Here is a 21,372-nt window from a genome sequence, read left to right as displayed (position 1 = left end):
AAGTTGGGAATGTACGAGTGGATGGAGTGGTTGGTCAGTGGGGTGTGCCAGCTGAAGTAGATGGGAATGGTAGTGCTTTGGTGGACATCTGTGCTGATAAGGGTGTTGGCAATAGCCAACAACTACTTTCGGCATAAGATGATCCACTGGTATACATGGAGAGTAATGAGGAGGATGGATGGTGAACTTGCTGAACGAAAGGCAATGATAAACTACGTGTGTGTGGATGAGTGAATGAGAAGACAAGTGTTGGATGCAAGAGTGTGGTGAGGGTGGGGAAATGGAGTCTCAGACCATCACTTAGTGATGGCCAAGGTAAAGCTGCAAAGAAAATGGTTGAGGAGATGAAGAGGAAGACAGGAGGAAACAGCTCCTGTGAGAAGAGTGGAGAATTTGCAAGATAGTGAGAAAAAGGCAGAGTATAAGAGCATAGTGGAAGAAAGACTGGGAAGGTATGAGCTAGAGCAGATGGAAAGGGTGGAAGACGTATGTAAGATATTTACAAAAGAGATAGGCGCAGCGTGTGAGATGGTTTGTGGAGTGAGGAGATGCAAGGGTGTGCAAGGGACAGCATGGTGGAATGATGAGGTGAAACGAGCCGTGGAACAAAAGAAGAAGGCATATAGTGAATGGATAGTGAGTAGAGGTAGAGCAGAAGATGAGAGAGAGAAAGAGAGGTATATGTAAGCAGGAGAAGGGAGGTGAAAAGACTGGTGAAGGAGAGTAAGAAGAAAGTGCATGAAGAGTTTGGGAGAAATCTGAGTGTGAAATGGAGGGAGAGTAAGAAATTGTTTTGGAAGGAGGTAAAGAAAGTAAGGCAGTGTGAAAGGGGAAATAGTAGGGGAGTGAAAGAGAGCAATAATAGATTGTTGGTGGAGAAGAGAGAGAAATTGAGGAGATGGAAGGAGCACTTTGAGGATTTGTTGAATGTAGAGAGTGATAGCAGTGCGAGGATAAGTGGTTGGGGAATGGCTGAGAGAAGAAGAGATGAGAGGAGGGAGGAAGAGAACAGTGGGGCGGTAGTAACGGAAGCAAAGAAGATCTAGTTGGAAAATGCCCCAGGAATTGATGGAGTGTGTAGTGAAATGCTGAGGTATGGGGGTGAGATTGTTGTGGAGTGGATATGGACGTTGTGTAGATTGGCTTGGGAAGAGGGAAGGGTTCCAGAGGACTGGAAATCAGGTATAATTGTTCCTTTATACAAAAGAAAAGGGGAGAGAGAATTATTTGGTACCCATAGGGGTATTTGCCATCTTAGTGTGACTGGTAAATTATATGGTAGAATACTCATTGATAGGGTTAGGCATATGACAGAGGAGCTAGTTGGAGAAGAACAAGGGGGATTTAGGAAGGGAAAAGGGTGTGTAGATCAGATATTTGTTCTAAGATGTTTAGTGAAGAATTATCTAGAGAAGGGAAAGAAAGTGTATACTGCCTTCATGGACTTGGAGAAAGCTTATGACAGAATAGATAGTATGTGGAAGGTATTAAGAATATATGGAGTGGAGGGGAAATTGTTGAGTGCTGTGAAGAGTATGTACGAAGGAGCTAGGGCTACGGTGCGAGTGGATGGTGAGCTGAGTGAGTTCTTTGATCTCAGAGTGGGACTGAAACAGGGTTGTGTGATGTCTCCATGGCTGTTTAATATATATATATATATATATATATATATATATATATATATATATATATATATATATATACATATATATATATATATATATATATATATATATATATATATATATACATGGATAGGGTTGTAAAGGAGGTGCAAGGTAGGGCAGTGGATGTGGGGGTGGCACTAATGAATGAGGATGAGATTTGGAAGCTTCCGGTGTTGCTGTCTGCTGATGATACAATATTGTTGAGTGAAGATGAATGGGAGTTGCAAGGGTTGGTGAATGAATTTGGGACAGTGTGTAGGAGGAGCAAACTGAAAGTTAATGTAAACAAAAGTAAAGTTATGGTGTTTGAGAGGAATGAAGTCACAGAACGTACAGTGAGGTTGGATGGTGAGGATATGGAGAATGTGAGTGCATTCAAGTACTTGGGTAGTGTGATGAGTAAGGATGGAACTTTGGGGGATGAAGTGTTTGGAAGGAAGGTTGTTGGTTCACTGAAAGCAGTGATGAGAAATAGGGAGGTGAGTATGGAAGTTAAGAAGTCACTGCATGATAATATTGTGATCCCTACCCTGACGTATGGAAGGGAGGCGTGGACCTTGCAAGAGGGGAACAAGTCAAGAGTGAGAGCATTGGAAATGAGTTACTTGAGAGGAGTATGTGGAGTGACATGGAGGGACAGGTTGACGATTGAAGAAGTGAAGGAACGTTGTGGGGTGGATGTGGTTGTGGTTGAGAAGATTAGGAGAAATACAATGAGGTGGTTTGGACATGTGGAGAGAATGGAGAATGAAAGACTGAGAGGTTGTATGTAGGTAAGGTGGAGGGAGGGAGAGGGAGGAGTAGACCGAGGATGAGGTGGAGGGATGGAGTTGAGATGTATATGAGGGCGGGGGGATTGAGTTGGGGGGAGGGTAGTCAAATGGTGGGTGACAGAGCGACTTGGAGGCGTTTTGTCTGTGGCCACCCTTTGCGGGATTAGGGCGTCGGGCTATAGATACAGTAGATAGGTAGATTCATGTGATTATTTGTTAAAATATGTGATTTAAATTAAGCTTGTTTGCCAAATAAATTACGGTGTTATGTAATGTAAGAAAACTTTGGCGTGTTTTGGATGTCTCCGAGTTGGTAACTGTTGTACCCGATGCTGTCGCTCTGGAATAAACCAGAACTGTGGAGAATTGTCATTCTAGTACAATGCAAGCTTATATAAGGATAGAGTAAGTTCATCTGGTTTTCAATTTAGTTTGAGTGTAGTGCTGTGTCAGTGCAGTATAGTTTGTATATTTTCGGTACTTGTGAAAATAGTGAAGTGTTGTTGGCAACCAGTGAAGTGTTATTGAAGTTTGTAGCTTCTGTACTTGTGAAAATAGTTAAGTGTTGTCAGGCATTAAGTGTAACGGCAGTTAGTTTGTACAGCTCCAGTGCTTGTGAGAATAGTGAAGATGGAAAGCATTCAGTGTCATCATTTGGGAAGATAAAGACAGTGAACTTAAGAAGCCAGTGTTTATTTACGATGCTTGAGCAGATCCGGTGTACTGTACATCGAAAGGCTGACCATAGGAAGAGCAACTCACCAGGCAACGTCCTTCCTGTACTGACCTACTTCTGTTGGAGCCTGTGGCAGTGGGGATGTACACTCGAGATGCTACCCAGAAGTTCCAGTAACCTGAATATTGTATGAAAATAGGTTACCTCACCTCCTAGTTCTCACTGTCGTCTTCAAAGTAGTCCCCTTGGGTATGTACACAGTGGTCCCAGCGTTTTTTCCACGAGTCCATGCATCCCTGGAATGCTTCAGACGTGATGATCTTCAGCACCTCCTGCGATTCTGTCTGGATCTTCTCAGTGGAGTCAAATCGACGCCCTTTCAGTCATAATTTCAGCTTGGGAAACAGGAAAAAGTTGCAGGGGGCAAGGTCAGGTGAATAGGGTGGGTGGTGAATGACTACCGTGTTAGTTGAAGCCAGGAACTGCCAGACAGCAATGTTGTGTGGGTGGGGCATTGTCATGATGCAGGACCCATTCCTTGTTCTTCCACTGTTCTTGACGTTTGCAGTGGATATTCTCCCTCAGACGCTACAAAACTTCACAGTAACAGTTTCCGTTGACAGGTTGACCGAGTGGGACGAATACCTTTTGAACAATCCCTCAGATATTGAAGAAAACGATCAATATCGACTTGATATTGCTGCAACCTTGGCGTGTGTGTTTTTTTTTCGGCCTCAGTGAATTGGGACACTTCCATTGCGATGGCTGCTGCTTTGTGTCCAGGTCATAACCATAAACCCATGATTCATCACCAGTTATGACCTGGGAGATGAAGATGGTGTAGTCTCTGACCTGATTCTTGAGCTCCCTGCAAACTGCAACACGATCTGCCTTCTGCTCATCACTCGGCGGCCTTGGCACAAATTTTGCAACGATGCATGTTGTGTCCAACACGCCCAACAAAATGCGTTGCACGCTCCCATATGATGCTCCAACGATATCACAAAAATCAAGGATAGTTCATCTATGATTTGCAAGGATAGCCTGACGAACATTTCCGATGTTTTTTGGTGTTGTTGCCGTTGACATTTGTCCATACTGGTCATCGTCTTCAATGGACGTTCGTCCGTCCTTGAACCATTTGTACCACAAAAATGTTCTGCTTTGCAACATCACATTGTCACCAAAGGCTTGCTGAAGCAACTGGTGAGTTTCTGCAGCTATCTTGTTGACCTTGAAGCAGAACTTGATGCAGGTTTGTTCTATGAGGTCCGCCATTGCAAAACCGCCACACCACCCACACACCATGATACAATAGTAAGCGTAGCTCAACAACTCGTCCGCTCACAGACACGGCCAGGGCCATACTGATGCACAAGAGGAGCTGCTGACTCCTCCTAGTGGCAAAAGGCAAAATTGCAAACGGTTGGCTCCCTCTGTTCATATTACTGGAACTTTAGGGTAGCACCTCGTGTGTGTGTGTGTATATATATATATATATATATATATATATATATATATATATATATATATATATATATATATATATATATATATATATATATATATATATATATATATATATATATATATATATATATATATATATATATATATATATATATGGGGAAGGGGGGATAGAATACTTCCCCAGTATTCCCTGCTTGTCGTAAGAGGTGACTAAAAGGGACACTTTTATCTACATTCTTTTTGCTCTCTTTCTTTCCCTTGTACTTTGTCTGTCCAAACCCTCTGCATTTGACTTTCATTTAGTTAATTTCCTCTCTCCACTGTCTGGTTCCTGCGAGTCACTGGCATTGGCTCCAGAGTAAAATATTTTTCTGCCTAAGAAATCTTGATGAACTCTGGTTACGAAGCAATGGCCCTCAGTTCCATGCAGCCCTTAAGTGGGCAGGGGGTGCTAAGAATCCCACGGTGTAGAAATAAGGTTATATATCCACAAAGAACCTTAAGAATAGGAAACTGGAATGTTCAAACTCGCAATCAGGCTGGTAAAAAAAAAAATGGATGAACTTATTTCAGTGTTCAAGGAATACAAGATGGATATTTGTGCTCTTACAGAAATGAGGTTGCTTGGAGTTGATAAAATGAATTTGGAAGATGGTATTACTATGTTCGTTTCTGGTAGAAGTGATGGAAATCATTACCAAGGAGTAGGCTTACTGCTGAGTAGAGATGCTTGTACGGCAGTATGTGAGTTTGAACCAATTAATGAGCGCTTGTTTAAAATCTGACCATGGAAATATCAGTATGGTTGTAGGGGACGCTCCGACAAATGGGGCTGCTGATGAAATGAAGGGTGACTTTTTTGAGAAGCTGCATGATGTAGTGAATAGAGTGGCAAGACATGATGTGTTAGTTTGCATAGGTGATTTTAATGCGATTGTTGGCAGTAGTAGGGATGGCTTTGCAGATTGTATGGGTAAGGAGGGTGTTGGTGTAAGAAACGAAAATGGGGTGCGATTTGGAAGGTTTTGTTTGGCAAATGACCTTATAATTGGTGGAACTATCTTTGAGCATAGAAAAATACATAAGACTACTTGGATTTCACCATGTGGTAAATATTGTAACCAGATTGACCACATTGCAATTAGCAGAAGGCATAGGAGTTATTTGCAAGATGTTTGCATAAGGAGGGGGGCAGATATAGGTAGTAATCATCAACTTGTTGTGTCAAAGATTAAAATAAAACTTAAGAGAAACGTTAATGGTAATGTACAGGAGGTAATAATTATGATTTTGATGAGCTGAGCAATGATGAAAACACGAAGGAAAAGTTTCGGCGGAAATGTAGGAACAGGTTTCTAGTCCTGCAGATCTTGATGGAATCTGAAGACAATGATATTAATCATATGTGGAGGGAGGTAAAAGAGGTTTTGCATGAGAGTGCTAAGGTTATTATTAAGAAAAAGGGAAAGCCGAAGAGGAAAACGTGGATGTCAGATGAAACATGGAATGTAATTCAGAAAAGGAAAGAGGCTAAATTAAGAAGTGAAGAACAACATGTTGATGGTCAGGTAGTTGAAGTACTTAGAGCAAAGTATTGGAGTTTACATTCTGAAGTAAAAAGACTCGTTAGACGTGATAAGAGGAGGCAATATGATAAAAAGGCAACAAAGACAGAAATTATATTAAGTAAAAATGACGGTCAGAGCACAAGAGCAGCGTATCAGGCCATAAAGGAGTTAACTGGGACTGAAAAAAGAAGGAAGGAAATACCTGTACGAAATAGAAATGGTAATTTGATGACTAAAGATGTGGATATAAAAGGAAGGTTGAAAAAGCACTTTGAATCTGTTCTAAATAGACCAATCCCAGCTGAAGAGGACATTTTGCCAACCGAGAGAGATTTGCAGATCGAAACAGGGGATATAACCTTGGAAGAGGTAGGAAAATCTATAAAGGAGTTAAAGAATTTTAAGGCCCCAGGTGAGGATGGAATATTTCCTGAAATGCTTAAGATGGAAAATGACGAGTTGATGAATGCGCTTTTGAAACTTTTTAATCTGGCTTGGGATAATGATGGAATTCCAGAAGAGTGGAAAAATGGAGTGATTATAAAAATACCAAAAAAGGTAGATTTAAGTGTGTGTGGCAATTGGAGGGGGATAACTCTGACACCTGTAGTTGCAAAAGTCTTTTCCAAAATCTTGTTAAAAAGAATAGAGCCAGTAATTGACAAATTTTTAAGAGAAGAACAAGCGGGATTTAGAAAGGGTTGAGGTTGTAATGATCAGATTTTTATTGCAAGGCGTCTAATGCAACAAGCTAATGAGATGAAAATGCCACTTAGTATGTGCTTTGTGGATTTTGAAAAGGCGTTTGATAGTGTTTCACGTGGAGCTATGATGAAAATTATGAGATTTTATGGTATACCAGAAAAGTTTGTAAATATTATTAGAAGCCTGCATGAAGGTACTTTTTGTAAGGTAATGGTGGGTGATTCTTTGAGTGATCCATTTCAAGTTAGATCAGGAGTGATTCAAGGAGGAGCTCTTTCTGTTTGTTTTGGTTATGGATTATGTTATGAGAAAGGTTGTAAGGAGAACAGGTGCGGGAATTAACTGGAAAGAAAAAAAGAAACTGATGGATTTGAACTATGCTGATGATATTGTACAGATTTGTGGAAGTATTTACGAAATGCAGAGGGTGCTTGATTGTCTGGTGGAGGAAGGAGAAAAAGTGGGATTGGTAATAAATTGTGGAAAGACTGAAATTATTAATATGAACGTGGAGAACCAAATCGATTGTGTAATTGGGAATAATGTGGTGAAGACTGTAGAAAACCTTAAATATCTGGGAACGATTATATCATCTATTGGATCATTAAACAATGAAATTGAGGAGAGGATTAGACAGGCTTGGCGGGCTGTTGGAATGTTGAAATCTGTTTGAAATAATAATATGCTTTCGGTACATACTAAAGTGAAAATTTACAACTCCATGGTTAGACCAATTTTAATTTATGGGCATGAGTCATAGTACAGTACAATTGCAACAGATCAGAAAGTATTAGGATTTGAGAATAAAATACTGAGAAGGATTCTTGGGGTAAAGTGGCAAGACAGAGTTACAAATGCAAGAGTAAGGGATATTACGAGAGTGGAACCAGTTAATGAATCTGTGAGACGGTCTCGCTGGAAGTGGCTGAGGCACATATAGAGAAAAGAAGGCAGTTTAATACAGGATGTGCCAGAGTGGACTCTTAGAGGAAGAAGAAGCAGAGGTAGGCCGAGGGAAACCTAGTTGAAGACAATGCAAAAAGAAGCAGGAGAGGAGTGTTGGTGGGACCTGAAGGAGATGGCAAGAGACAAATATTGGTGGACAGACTTCATCGAGGACCTATGCATCCCGTCGGGTGCCACAGGAAATGATTGATTGATTCATTGATATATATATATATATATATATATATATATATATATATATATATATATATATATATAGATAGATAGATAAAGATATATATATATATATATATATATATATATATATATATATATATATATATAGATAGATAAATATATATATAGATAGATAGATAAAGATATATATATATGTATATATATATATATATAAATATATATATATATATATATATATAAAAATGTCTTTATATCTATATATATATATATATATATTTATATATAAATATATATATATTATATAGATAGATAAATATTATATAGATAGATAAATATATATATATATATATATATATATATATATATATATATATATATATTGTCACTGGCGTAGTTACCCCAGTAGTGAATGAGTGAAGTAGAGGATAAGTTGATAATGAAAGGGGAGAGAATCTAGCCATGAATAACATAAAATCTTTTTCTTATCAGTTTTGCTGCCTGTAAGGGTAAAACCAAGTGGTCACTTTTGCCTTCTCAACTGATAAGAAACCAGATGTTTTTCTCACAAATTACTGCAAATAGTTCCTCTTGTCCTTGAACTGCGGGTGTGACATAATGTAGGAGGAGCAAAGTAGGGATGTTTGCCAATTAGAAGCCTAAATGGCACTTTCGTCATGTTCTTGATGGCACGTAAATGGTTCTGTGTGGAGTGTATGAGGCCCTCATTGGTAGCAGGTGCCTCTATTGTTTCTGTATGGACAGACATTATTTTTAAGACAGCCTAGTGGTTAATTAGCTGAGAAAGACGGAGTAAGCTCCTTTATAAGCACCAGGAAAGTGTGAAGCGATAGATTTTTATCTCATTTTGTACACACATTCCTGTACACATTTTGTCATTTGCACACATTTGTACACATTTACTGTCAAGTTACACTTTTGTCACATTGTGTTGCACTTTTCCTCAAAACTACTCACTATGTGACTTTGATTACAAAACACACTGTTTGTGTACAATTTCCCATTTTTGGTTCACTCCTCCATTTACACTAGTGTGTGATTTATATCTGGATTTAACCTTCGAAGTCTCCACGTTTCCTCGAGCTTTGTGAATACTTAGCCTCCACTGAGTGTACTCTGGTTAGGTATCCTGGTTAGGTATCCTGAGGACTATATGAATCCTCCTTTTTGTAAAACGAACCCTGGTTTCTTCTTTGGTTGTGTATGTTATAGTGTACAGTAAAGTTAAGTTAGTTTTCTTGCAAACTTTATCTTATCCCTTTTGGTGCTTAATTAAGGGTTAAGAGTGCACCGTAATATAAACCCCCATAACAGTTTGGCGACCTCGCCAGGATAGCTCTGTGACATAATATTGGCAACCTTGGCCACATACACAGTGCTTACTCTTACCTACTTTACTATAATCAGTAATCATGACCCTAATGAGCGATAGTGATGTGAAAGCATTTTTGGATTTAAGCCATCGCCAAACAGAGTGAAAACACTCACAAAATACGAGTTCATATTGCTTGCCCAGGCCTTACAGTTGAGATTTCCTGCCTCAGTCACTAAGGCTAAGTTACTTGATTTAATATTGGACACCATGTTTGAGCAAAATGAGTCCTCTGTAGCTAGTTCTGAGCCATTTGATACTGCACAAGGTGTTGACCCCTGAGCCTTTGGCATCAGAAATACCTGGCCCAAGTGATTTTTCTGCTCATGATACTGGTGACAAAGTGCAACTTGAGTTAGCCAGAATTAAGTTGAGGGAACTTGAAGTGCAAGCCAAAATGAGGGAAATAGAATTACAGGCTCAAATGAGACAAAAGGAAATGGATCACGAATTCAGACTGAAGCACCCTGATAGTTTACCTAGAGCTGGTAGTTCATCTGCCAAGGAATCTTCTGATGTTGCTAAGAAGATTAAGCTAGTACCTCCCTTTAATGAGCAAGATGTCACCAAGTATTTCCATATGTTTGAAAAGGTGGCAGGTCGTCTCTCGTGACCGAAAGATTCTTGGAGAGTACTGCTGCAGAGTGTTTTGAAAGGAAAGGCTCAAGAGGTTTATATTTCTTTATCTGTTGATCAAAGTGCCAACAATGATTGTTTAAAAGATGCCATTCTCAAAGCATATGAACTCGTGCCAGAGGTATATAGGCTTAAATTTAGATCCACCTTTAAACAGAAAGATCAGACTCATGTGGAATATGCTAGAGTACTCACAGACTTATTTGATCAATGGTTGCATTCTAAGAAAGTTGATGATTTCTGTAAACTTAAAGAATTAATAATCTTGGAGAACGTCACTGGTAAGATAGATAGGGATGTGGCTACATACCTAGTGGAAAAAGATTTAGATACCCTAGCTGAGGCTGCTGTTGTAGCAGATAACTATAGCATAATTTATAAGCATGAATGTATGCCTCAGTTATTTGTTAAGGGTAGGAGAGTGAACCAACCATTTTTCGTGAACCCTTCTTCTGGTAAAGGCAAGTTAATGTCAAGTGACACAAGTGGGAACACTGCAACCCCAGAGCATGTTAGTTCTATGAAAGTAAGTGAGGACAGTGTTGCCAGAGGGTCAAGAAAAAGTGTCAGGTTTTGCCAGTATTGCCAGAAAATGGGGCACTTGGAGGATTGGTGTTGGAAAAAACAAGGAAAAAATCCCTCTGCAAAATCAATTTCTTTAGTAATCTCTTGGGGATCTTTTGACGCCATCAGAGAGCAGCCACCCACAGATATTGTTAGCGGTAGTCAGACACAACCCCAGCAGGTGTATTTTGTTGATATGGTCAGAGTGGAGTCATCGGTGGTGGATAGACAGACTCCTGTAGAGCCAGTGTTAGACACTAGTAAGACTGGGGCAGTGCAGCCGTCAGGTTCAGGTGAGAGTGGTAATAAGACTTCATCAGAGTGTCCTCCCCCAGGCAGTACTCAAAGTGACTCCTTCCCAGGTCATTTATTTGCTAACTTTATTTCGAAGGGGTTAGTTTCAGTTGATGGAAAAGGTAGTAAAGAAGTCACTATACTTAGAGACACAGGAGCTTCACAGTCACTAATGTTGAAGGGGATTGTTGATGTAGCTGACCCTAATGAATGTGTCTTGCTACAGGGTATAGCTGAGTTTGTATCTGTTCTCCTAGTTGAGATGAAGCTGCAGTCAGAGTTAGTTACTGGTTCAGTGTGTGTGGGTGTTGTTGACCAGCTTCCTGTACAAGGGGTCACTTTCCTTTTGGGTAATGACCTGGCAGGAGGACAGGTGAGTGCTGTTCCCTGCGTGTCAAAAACTCCCCTGAGTGAGGATAGGACTAAATAGTTGGAAGATACATCAGGCCCATATGCCTTGTTGGAACTGAGGCCAGTGATGGCAGAAAATACATCAGCTGAAGAAATTTTAATGTCAGCCATAAGGAAGTCAGAGGGGGGAAGTGATGGAGGAACAGCACCGGAATCATCTAAGGTGGAATTGGAGGAGAAAGTCTGTGCTGTGCCTTGGCACCGCTTCTCGTTATTACATGCTTTATAGCTACCCCTCAGGTGCATGGCGTGACAAAATTGGCCACAAAATTTGTAGCAAATCGAGGGAAAGCTTTTCAGGACAAAACAGCCACTCAAACGTATTCGAACTTGTAAGAAAAATTTGCTTACATAAAAATTAAACGCTACATTGTGGTTTCTGATCCAAAGAAGGTGTGCAGTTTCATAATGAGAGACCTTTCCTACATTTTCTTAAACTGTTAGAAAGTAGTAATAATGATAAAAAAAAAAAAAAAGTCACCGTTTTCAATGAGGTATATGAAACTGAACATGGCTAACGGTTTATGGAATCATACATGTTAATAGATGCGAAATATAAGATAACTGATAGCAGACTAATGCTCACGTTTTGATCGTATGAAGAACTATAATGTTGGAAATGCATACGGCCCGTCACACTTGTAATGAAAAGGCTGGCGATGGCGAGGTCTGCAGCGTCACTCCCAAACATGCCAACTATCCCAGTCCAGGTTCCGTTTGGCTGACGAGTTCCCCATAGCTCCCCTACAGGATGCAGACACCAATAATATAGCACTAGTACTATTTGTAATATTGATTTAAACTTTTTTCTCTGACAGGCATGGTTGAAGAAACGGTACTCTATTTGATGTGACAAAAATATTGGTGGCAAAGAATCGAACCATGAATGATTAGCGTTTGTGCAAATATTTACCTGTTTCTTACAACCTTTTAGCCAATAATATAATAATAAGGTATTCATATCAGTACTTTGCATTTCATAGGCGATGTAAAAGATAATAGTACGCACAATAAACATGAAAAATTATTTCTATAGATTAATACACCATTCAGATAGACACTGAAAGCTTTCTCTGTCATGTTATCATAAAACAATGAACCACTGTAAGATCAGAGGCAGTGGTGGAGAGCAACGAGTATCTGGGAATCTCTCTCTCTCTCTCTCTCTCTCTCTCTCTATGTATCTATCTATCTATATACTGTATATATATATTATGCTAGGAAGAAGGAACCAAAGGCCACGAGCCCGCAAAAACTGTTCCTTCGGAGAGAAAAACAAAATACTAAAGGGAGCCAAATTCAAGATCCGATCATTTCGAAATCCCTGGACACACTGCGTTTGAAAGACTGAAGATCATAGCTAGCAGGAAATACAGACAGAGGGAGACAGTTCCAGAGTTGACCTGTTGCATAAATGAAGGAGTGGGAGTAACGGTTAACTCTTGCATTAGAGAGTTGGACAGAAAATGGATGAGAGTTTGCTGCTAGACGGGTGTTACATGCCTGTCGTAGAGGTGAAGGAATGCAAGCAGACAGTTCAGAGGATCAGTGACCATTAAAGTAGCGATAGAAAAAAGATAAAGATGCAACAGTGTGGTGAAGAGACAAAGGTTGAAGGGAGCTAGTAAGAGGAGAGTTAGTGAGACGATAAGCCTTTGACTGTACCCTATTAAGAAGAGCTGTATGTGGGGAGCCTTCCCACACATGAGAGTTGTACTCCACACAGGGGCGGATAAAACCCCTGTACAGAGTCAACAACTGTGCAGGGGTAAAGAAGGAATGGAGTCGTATTAGCACACCTAATCTCTTGGAAGCAGATTTTACATGAGATTTGATATGATCTTTCCAAGATAAGTCCTGAGTGAATGAAACCCCAAGCATGATCAAGGATTATGCAGGATAAAGCTGAATGTTATTAAACATTAGTGAGTACATCTGTGGAAGATTCTGTCGGGTTGATAGGTGTAGGAACTGAGTCTTTGATGCATTAAAAACAACAAGATTATTTTTACCCCAGTCAGAGATACGAGCCACAACAAGATTATTTTTACCACAGTCAGAGATATGTGCCAAGTCGAGCATTAGGCGTGCCATAGCCTCATCCCTTGTTTGTTGAAGTAACTGCTGAGATGGACGTTGCGGGAACCAAATGGAAAGGTGAAGGGTGGAGTCATCAGCGTACGAGTGGATAGGGTTAGATGTACAGCTTAGAAGATCAGTGATGAATAAAAGGGAAAGAGTTAGTGATAGAACAGAGCCCTGAGGAACACCACTATTGATAAATCGAGGAGAAGAACGATGACCGTCTACAACAGCGGCTATAGAACGATCAGAAAGGAAGCTATAGATGAAGGCACAGATAGAAGGATAGAAACCATAAGATGGCAAAGCTTTTGCCAAAGTCCCGAAAGGAGGATGACCAGGAGTCTGAAAGGTAGGTGAGAAGAACACCAGTGGACCGTCCCTGACGGGACCCATACTGATGATCAGATAGAAGGTTGTGATAGGGAAGATGTTTTAAACCTTTTTTATTGAGAATTGACTACAGAACCATCAGAGTAGAAAAGAGGAAGGAAGGATGATGAGGTAAAGTTTTATGAAAGGTTTATGGCAAGGTGCCAAAACGAGCGGGAAGAATTCGAGTTGGAGAGTTGAGAGCATTTTGTACGGATGAAACTATTTTTTGCTGAGCAAAGCACAGAGCATGATTCCGAGGAGAAACATAAAAAAGATGTGATTCGGGGATGGGTTGGCTCCGGTACCTTTTATAGGCCCTCTCCTTGTTGCAGACAGCATTAGAACAAGCGTGATTAAACCAAGGCTTCCTTGTATTAGTTGAAGGATATGAGAAACGAATGTATGCTTCCATGCACAAGAGAACAACCTCTGTAATGTGCAAGGCACACTCAGATGGCTCCTGACCATGGAAGCAATAATCATTCCATGGAAAATCAAAGAAGTACTGCCTGAGGGCCTCCCAATCTGCAGCTCAAAAGTGTCACAGACAACGTTTCTTAGGAGGGTCCACAGACCGTATTGGAGTGATAGCACAGGTTATGATAATAAGGTTGTGATCAGAGGAGCCCAACGGAGAGAAAAGATTAACAGTGTAAGCAGATGGATTAGTTGTAAGGAAGAGGTCAAGTATATTGGAGCTCTCTCCAAGGCGGTCTGGGATACGGGTAGGGTGCTGTACAAGCTGCTCTAGGTCATTACGGATAGAAAAGATGTAGGCTTGTTCGCTAGGTGGATCAGTGAAAGTAGAGGAGAGCCAAAGGTGGTGGTGAACATTGAAATCACCTAGAATGGAGATGTCAGAGAAAGGATAAACAGATAGAATGTGTTTGATCGTAGAAGTAGGATAGTTGAAGAATTTTTGATAGTCAGTACAAATAGAGGATACGTAAATAGCACAGATATATTTAGTCAGAGAATGACAGTAAAGCCGAAGCCAGAGTGTAGAGAATTTCGAAGAATCGAGTTCAGGAACACGAGAGCAAGATATGTCGTTGCGTATATATACACAACAGTAACCTTTGGCTTTGAAATGAGTGTATATATATATATATATATATATATATATCTATATATATATATATATTTATATATATATATAGATCTCTCTCTCTCTCTCTCTCTCTCTCTCTCTCTCTCTCTCTATATATATATATATATATATATAGAGAGAGAGAGAGAGAGAGAGAGAGAGAGAGAGAGAGAGAGAGAGAGAGATAGAAAGAAAGATATAGATCTCTCTCTCTCTCTCTCTCTCTCTCTCTCTCTCTCTCTCTATATATATATATATATATATATATATATATATATATATATATATTAATCAATCACTTCCTCTGGCACCCCACGGGATGCATAGGGCCTCAATAAACTCTCTCCACAAATATTTGTCTCTTGCCATCTCCTTCAAGTCCCACCAACACTCCTCTCCTGCTTCTTTTTTCATTGTCCTCAACCAGGTTTCCCTTGGCCTACCTCTACCTCTTCTTCCTCTAGCAGTCCACTCTGGCACATCCTGTATTAAACTACCTTCTTTTCTGTATATGCGCCCCAGCCACTTCCAGCGAGACAGTCTCACATATTCATTAACTGGTTCCACTCTCGTAATATCCCTTACTCTTGCATTTGTAACTCTGTCTTGCCACTTTACCCCAAGTATCCTTCTCAGTATTTTATTCTCAAATCCTAATAATTTCTGATCTGTTGCAATTGTACTGTACCATGACTCATGCCCATAAATTAAAATTGGTCTAACAATGGACATGTAAATCTTCACTTTAGTATGTACCGAAAGCATATTATTATTCCAAACAGATTTCAACATTCCAACAGTTCGCCAAGCCTGTCTAATCCTCTCCTCAGTTTCATTGTTTAATGATCCATTAGATGATACAATCGTTCCCAGATATTTAAAGTTTTCTACATTCTTCACCACATCGTTCCCAATTACACAATCGATTTGGTTCTCCCCATTCATATTAATATTTTCAGTCTTTCCACAATTTATTACCAATCCCACTTTTTCTCCTTCCTCCACCAGACAATCGAGCACCCTCTGCATCTCGTAAATACTTCCGCAAATCAGTACAGTATCATCGGCATAGTCCAAATCCATCAGCTTCTTATTTTCTTTCCAGTTAATTCCTGCACCTGTTCTCCTTACAACCTTTTTCATAACATAATCATATATATATATATATATATATATATATATATATATATATATATATATATATATATATATATATATATATATGTATATATATATATATATATATATATATATATATATATATATATATATATATATATATATATATATATATATAAAACTTCTGCTCATTCTTACACAGTAGTTGCTCCTTCCTGAATTTTTGGCGAGAACTCCGTCAACAATTTTTCAAGATATTAGGAAGAGATGCACACACATACACACACACATTATATATATATATATATATATATATATATATATATATATATATATATATATATATATATATATATATATATATATATATAAAGTATATATAGATAGATAGATATCACATTGCCTCCCAGATCTCCTGTGCAGGGGATTTGGCTGGAAGGGTGCTAGACGTACCATTCTGCTCTTATCGGCTCATAGTCGCGATGCTCATAGGTACCTACCCTGGGGTTCCCCTCTTAATCAAATTTTGAAAATGACCAGTTCTGTCCTATATTGAGGACACTGGGCACCAGTGGGTTAAATAAAATGACAGACTTGCCTGTGTTTAACCCCTCCACGGCTGTGGGTCCGGAATTTTATGTGCACCCTAAGTCGACGCCGGGCCATTTTCTGAAGTTTCAAAAACTGATTTTTTTTCCTTGACGTATTGAAGAGATAGTTCAGACGCACCTTCCCAGCTTCCTAAAGCCATCCTATGGCTTGCAAAGGAGCGTGAAAGTTGCAGAAATGACAGCAACCGATAATTGCTGCCAAGAGGTGCTGCCACACTGCAACATCGCACGTGTTGTTATAATTTTTCATTACCCCTCAAAACAATGTGAATGGTGCTGAAATGTTACGCATATACTAGATGTGATGATATCGAATGATTTCAGTACATATTATGTTAGGACTGGCTCGGGAAAAAAAAAATTATGAATATTTTTTCACCTTGATATAAAATATGTTTATGGTAGTGTCGAGTTATTTTTTAAGTTATCATTGTGCCCATGTTTGGAAAAGGGAGGGAAATGGTTGAATTTTCAGTCCTAAATGAGAAAATTGCCCGTCCCCCGAGGCTAACTCTCCCACGGGAGATGAAAATGGAGTGTCAGATCCGATTAGCAATAGGAAGTTGATTGACAACTTGCCGCTCCCACACCACGTGCATGGTTAAAAATAGAATCGTAATGCAGTTTCAAAACTACGAATATGTCTAATTTTTACGAATACAGAGACAAAGCAGAAAGAAATACGTTTACAGACAGAGGAAAAGGTATTTCTTCCATAATAACATGTTCACCTTTCTCTATCATTTTACCTTGTTATTTTTGCAAATATATGTTGCTGCCTGTCTGTTGTGAGTGTGGAAAAGTATGATATTTTCTGCCTGGGTAAGGAATAAAGGTACAGCTGGATGTTTCCCAACACTTTACACCGTCAGAATTGCGAGACGACCTGCCATTCGCACCTCGCACGAGCTGATTAGCAGGAAGGGAAGGAAGTTCTTTCCACCCACAAAAGCATCACGTGAAAACAGAAAACTATCCTGTTATGCTTGTAAAAGGCAAGGAATATATAAAATGATTCAAAACAGTGCAACAAACCTTAGCAAATAGGTAAAGATACCAAACAAAAATAAATTTTTCATTTAATTTCTTTTTTGTTTATCCGTCTATCTATATATTGCCAGACGCCTTAATCCAGTAAGGGGTGGCCACAAACAAATCGCCTATATGTCACTCTCTCCCCTGCCATTTCACTGCCCTGCTCCCAGCTCATACTTCCCTCTCTCATATACCTCTCCACTCCATCCCTCCATCTCATCCTCGGCCTCCCCCTCCCTCTCCCTCCTCCCCTCACTCACATACACTCTCCTCATCAGTCTCTCGCTCTCCATCTTCTCTACATGACCAAACCACCTTAATGTGTTTCTCCTAACGCTTCCTATCACATCCACATTCACACCACACCGCTCCTTCACTTCCTCATTTGTCTGCCTGTCGCTCCATGTGACTTCACATGCTCCTCTCAAATAACTCATTTCCACTGCTCTCACTATTGACTTCTGTCCCTTCAACAACGTCCAAGCTTCACTTCCGTACGTTAGAGCTGGTATAACAATACTGTCATATAGTAGCTTCTTCACTTCCATGCTCACTTCCCTGTTTCTTATCGCTGCGTTCAACGAACCAGCAACCTTTCTTCCCTGCTGCAGCCTTTCAAGCACTTCACCCTCTAAACTTCCATCCTTACTCATCACACTACCCAAGTACTTAAACGTACTCACATTCTCAATTTCCTCCCCATCCAGTCTCACTGTACATTCACTAACTTCACTTCTCTCGAAGACCATAGTATTACTCTTCTCTACATTCACCTTTAGATTCCGTTTCTTACACACTCTCCCAAACTCCACCAAGTCTTGCAGCTCCCCTTCGTCTTCACTTAACAACAAAGTATCATCTGCAAACAGCAGTACAGGGAGTTTCCAAACACTGCCCTCTCTCACTAGGACCACTCCAATATCCACTGCCCTACCTTGTATCTCCTTTATAACCCCATCCATATACAGATTGAACAGCCACTGAGACATGACACATCCTTGTTTCAATCCAACCTTCAAATAGAAAAATTCACTCAGTTCACCATCCACACGCACTACAGCCTTGGCACCCTCATACATACATTTCACGGCATTCAACAACTTCCCATCTACTCCATATAATTTTGATACTTTCCACAATCGTTGTCTATCCACCCTGTCATATGCTTTCTCCAAATCCATGAAGGCCGCATAAAATTTTTCCCCTCTAAAAACATTTCTACCAAAGACCTAAGAATGAATATATGATATACAGAACCTTTTCCTTCGTTTAAAAATCCCTCTTCTTCTCAAACTAATTCCTCTGTTATTTCCCTAGCTCTGTCAATAAGTATCCTACAATATACTCTTCCTATTACACTAAGAAGACATATGCACCTATGATTACCACACATTTCTTTTTCCTGTTATATATACAAGACTGGATGATGGATATATATATATATATATATATATATATATATATATATATATATATATATATATATATACAAGCTAACAAAAAACTATATCGCCTTGGCTAAAGGCGGGCAATAATACAGTAATTAAGTGGTGGAAATCCGCTACTCAATTACCTCATAGTTTTTTTTACTTTATCAGTACCATATCATTATTAGGTACAAAGGGTCGGGTGAGTGCAAGAACTGATTGGGTGGGCAGGGCGGGTTGGACTTTTGGGAGAGGCGGGTGGGCATCAGTCTGCAAAAATCCAGGGTGTTGTTTTCAACAACCTGATGTACAGTGCTTTTTGGCCTTGCTGTCCGAGAATGTGTTGTACTCCATGATGAACTCTGATGACTTTAAAGTGAAAGAAGCTGTTCTCAAGAAAATTCTGTCTATCAGTTAAACATTTTTAATAGAAAATGGGGAAAAATCGATTACAGACAGATATAGAAATCGTTTCTATATTTAAGCTCAGTTTAAACTAGCAGTTTTGAAACTAAAAGGGATTGCATCTATAATAGACTTATAAATAAATATATTATTTTTTTCAGGAGTGGAAAAACCAGCCTAGAAGAGACTGTAGAAGACTTCAATCATTAACACTGAAGCTACCCAGTGGTCTGCACTAAACAACCTTTCTCAAAGTGGCTTCAGTGAACCTTCTCTGACAGAAGACTTTCTCACCAGGAGTTTTAAGAAACAGTGCTAAATGACACCAAGCTGAAGCTACCTGTTATGATTTCACAATCTGAGTTTTGAGAGGAACGTGAAACTGAAACCTGAACCTTCCCACACCGTTTATGGATTCGAATCCAGGCACAAACACATTCTGACCGAAGTCCTAATCCACCAAATGAGGCCTTCATTTGCTTCCTAGGATTTTTACAGTGGAAATGATGATCCTGTGATTTAAGTGTGTCTGTTGACATACTTTTTTTTTTTTTTAGATCTTCAGTTACACTAACTTGGTCAGTGGGGACACCCATCATCCATTCACTCGGTGAAGTGGAACTCTAGTCCGGGGTAACTCTATACTGTGTAGCAAGCCAAATGAATGTCTATAAAGCAGGAAATCATTTTATGCTGGATGGTAACCTTATATACAACCAACACCTTATCCCTACATGACAACAAATGGGTTGGTGGAGAGTTAGTGCCCCTCCTCAGAAAACAACTAACTAAAAATACAAACAATAAGCCTCCGATCAGGACATACCAACAGGTGATGACCAAGGACTGGACAAAGTACATGGTACCGACTGCAACATGGAATGTGAGGGATGCGAATAACGAAGTGAGAGTGAAATTGTTCAGGTGCTTGGGGTGCAAAAGTGGATATATGTGGATTACCTGAGACTAAATGGCAGGCAAGAGTGTGAAAATTTGGGATAATGGATGGGATATATGCATGGAAGTTGGTAAGAATAAGAGGGCAAAAGAGGGTGTACGTATTGTTGTATGCAAAAGATGGAAGGAGAATAAACGAGAGTACAGATCAATTATATCAAGGATTGTGTGGGTAAGACTGAAAGTGGGAATACAAATGTGGGTGACTGTGTGTGTGTATGCACCAACGCAAGATCATACAAACAGAGTGAAAGAAGATTTCGGGAACAATATGGAAGCATGCTTGGAAAAGTTTGAGAGGTATGAGAATGTTTTTAATTGGCAGATATGAATAGGAAAGTGCAGAATGTGGAGGTGGATGGAGTAGCTGGTGAGTGGGTGTGACTGCAAGAGTGGATGAGAATGGCAATGCTCTAGTTGATATTTGTGAAGGGAGGTGGTTGATGCTAGCCAATGCTCTCTTTAGGCACAAAATGATCCACAAGTATACGTGGTGAGAGATGAGAAAGGTGGATGGTGAACTGAATGAACGGAAGGCAAAGACTGATTGTGCATGTGTGGATAGCAGAATGAGAAAGAATGCAATGGATGTAAAAATATTCATGGGTTTGGGTAGCTGACTTACTGTAGTGGAGGAACGGGAGGGAAGAGCAGGAGGAAGTAGTCCACACAAGGAGGGTAGAAAGGATACAAGAAGAGGGAAAAAGACAGTATATAGGGGAGACGTGGACGAGCAATTAGGTGAATATGATTTGGAGCAGACGGGGGAGGTGCAAGGTGTGTGCAAGTTTTTCATACAAGAAGTCTGTGCAGCATGTGAGGTGGTGTGTTGGGTGAACAGAAGACAAAAGGGGGTGCAAGGAACAACATGGTGGAATGAAGAAAACAGGAAAAGAGAGATGAAAATATTTGTAAGAGAGTATGAAGAAAGTGATGAGTGATTTAGAAGGAATTTGAGTGTCAAGTGTAGGGAA

The 21,372-nt window shown here is 39.8% G+C and overlaps 1 protein-coding gene across 1 annotated transcript in view; it reads right to left on the bottom strand.

Moving 5' to 3' along the window:
* Window positions 1-21,372, bottom strand: part of LOC145396975 (ionotropic receptor 21a-like) — a 188,895-nt gene that overhangs the window by 36,610 nt on the left and 130,913 nt on the right. Inside the window, exon 9 of the mRNA XM_080270205.1 lies at window positions 11,884-12,041. Within this exon, the coding sequence (XP_080126331.1) occupies window positions 11,884-12,041 (158 nt within the window). The remainder of the gene's footprint in view (window positions 1-11,883; window positions 12,042-21,372) is intronic.

The sequence above is a fragment of the Coenobita brevimanus genome, chromosome 40, assembly GCF_032717465.1.
Source record: "Coenobita brevimanus isolate Jiangsu-jjx chromosome 40, ASM3271746v2, whole genome shotgun sequence".
NCBI classification, from domain to species: Eukaryota; Metazoa; Arthropoda; class Malacostraca; order Decapoda; family Coenobitidae; genus Coenobita; species Coenobita brevimanus.
The sequence above is the reverse complement of the archived record's forward strand: the minus strand, read 5'-3'. Positions and strand labels throughout refer to the sequence as shown.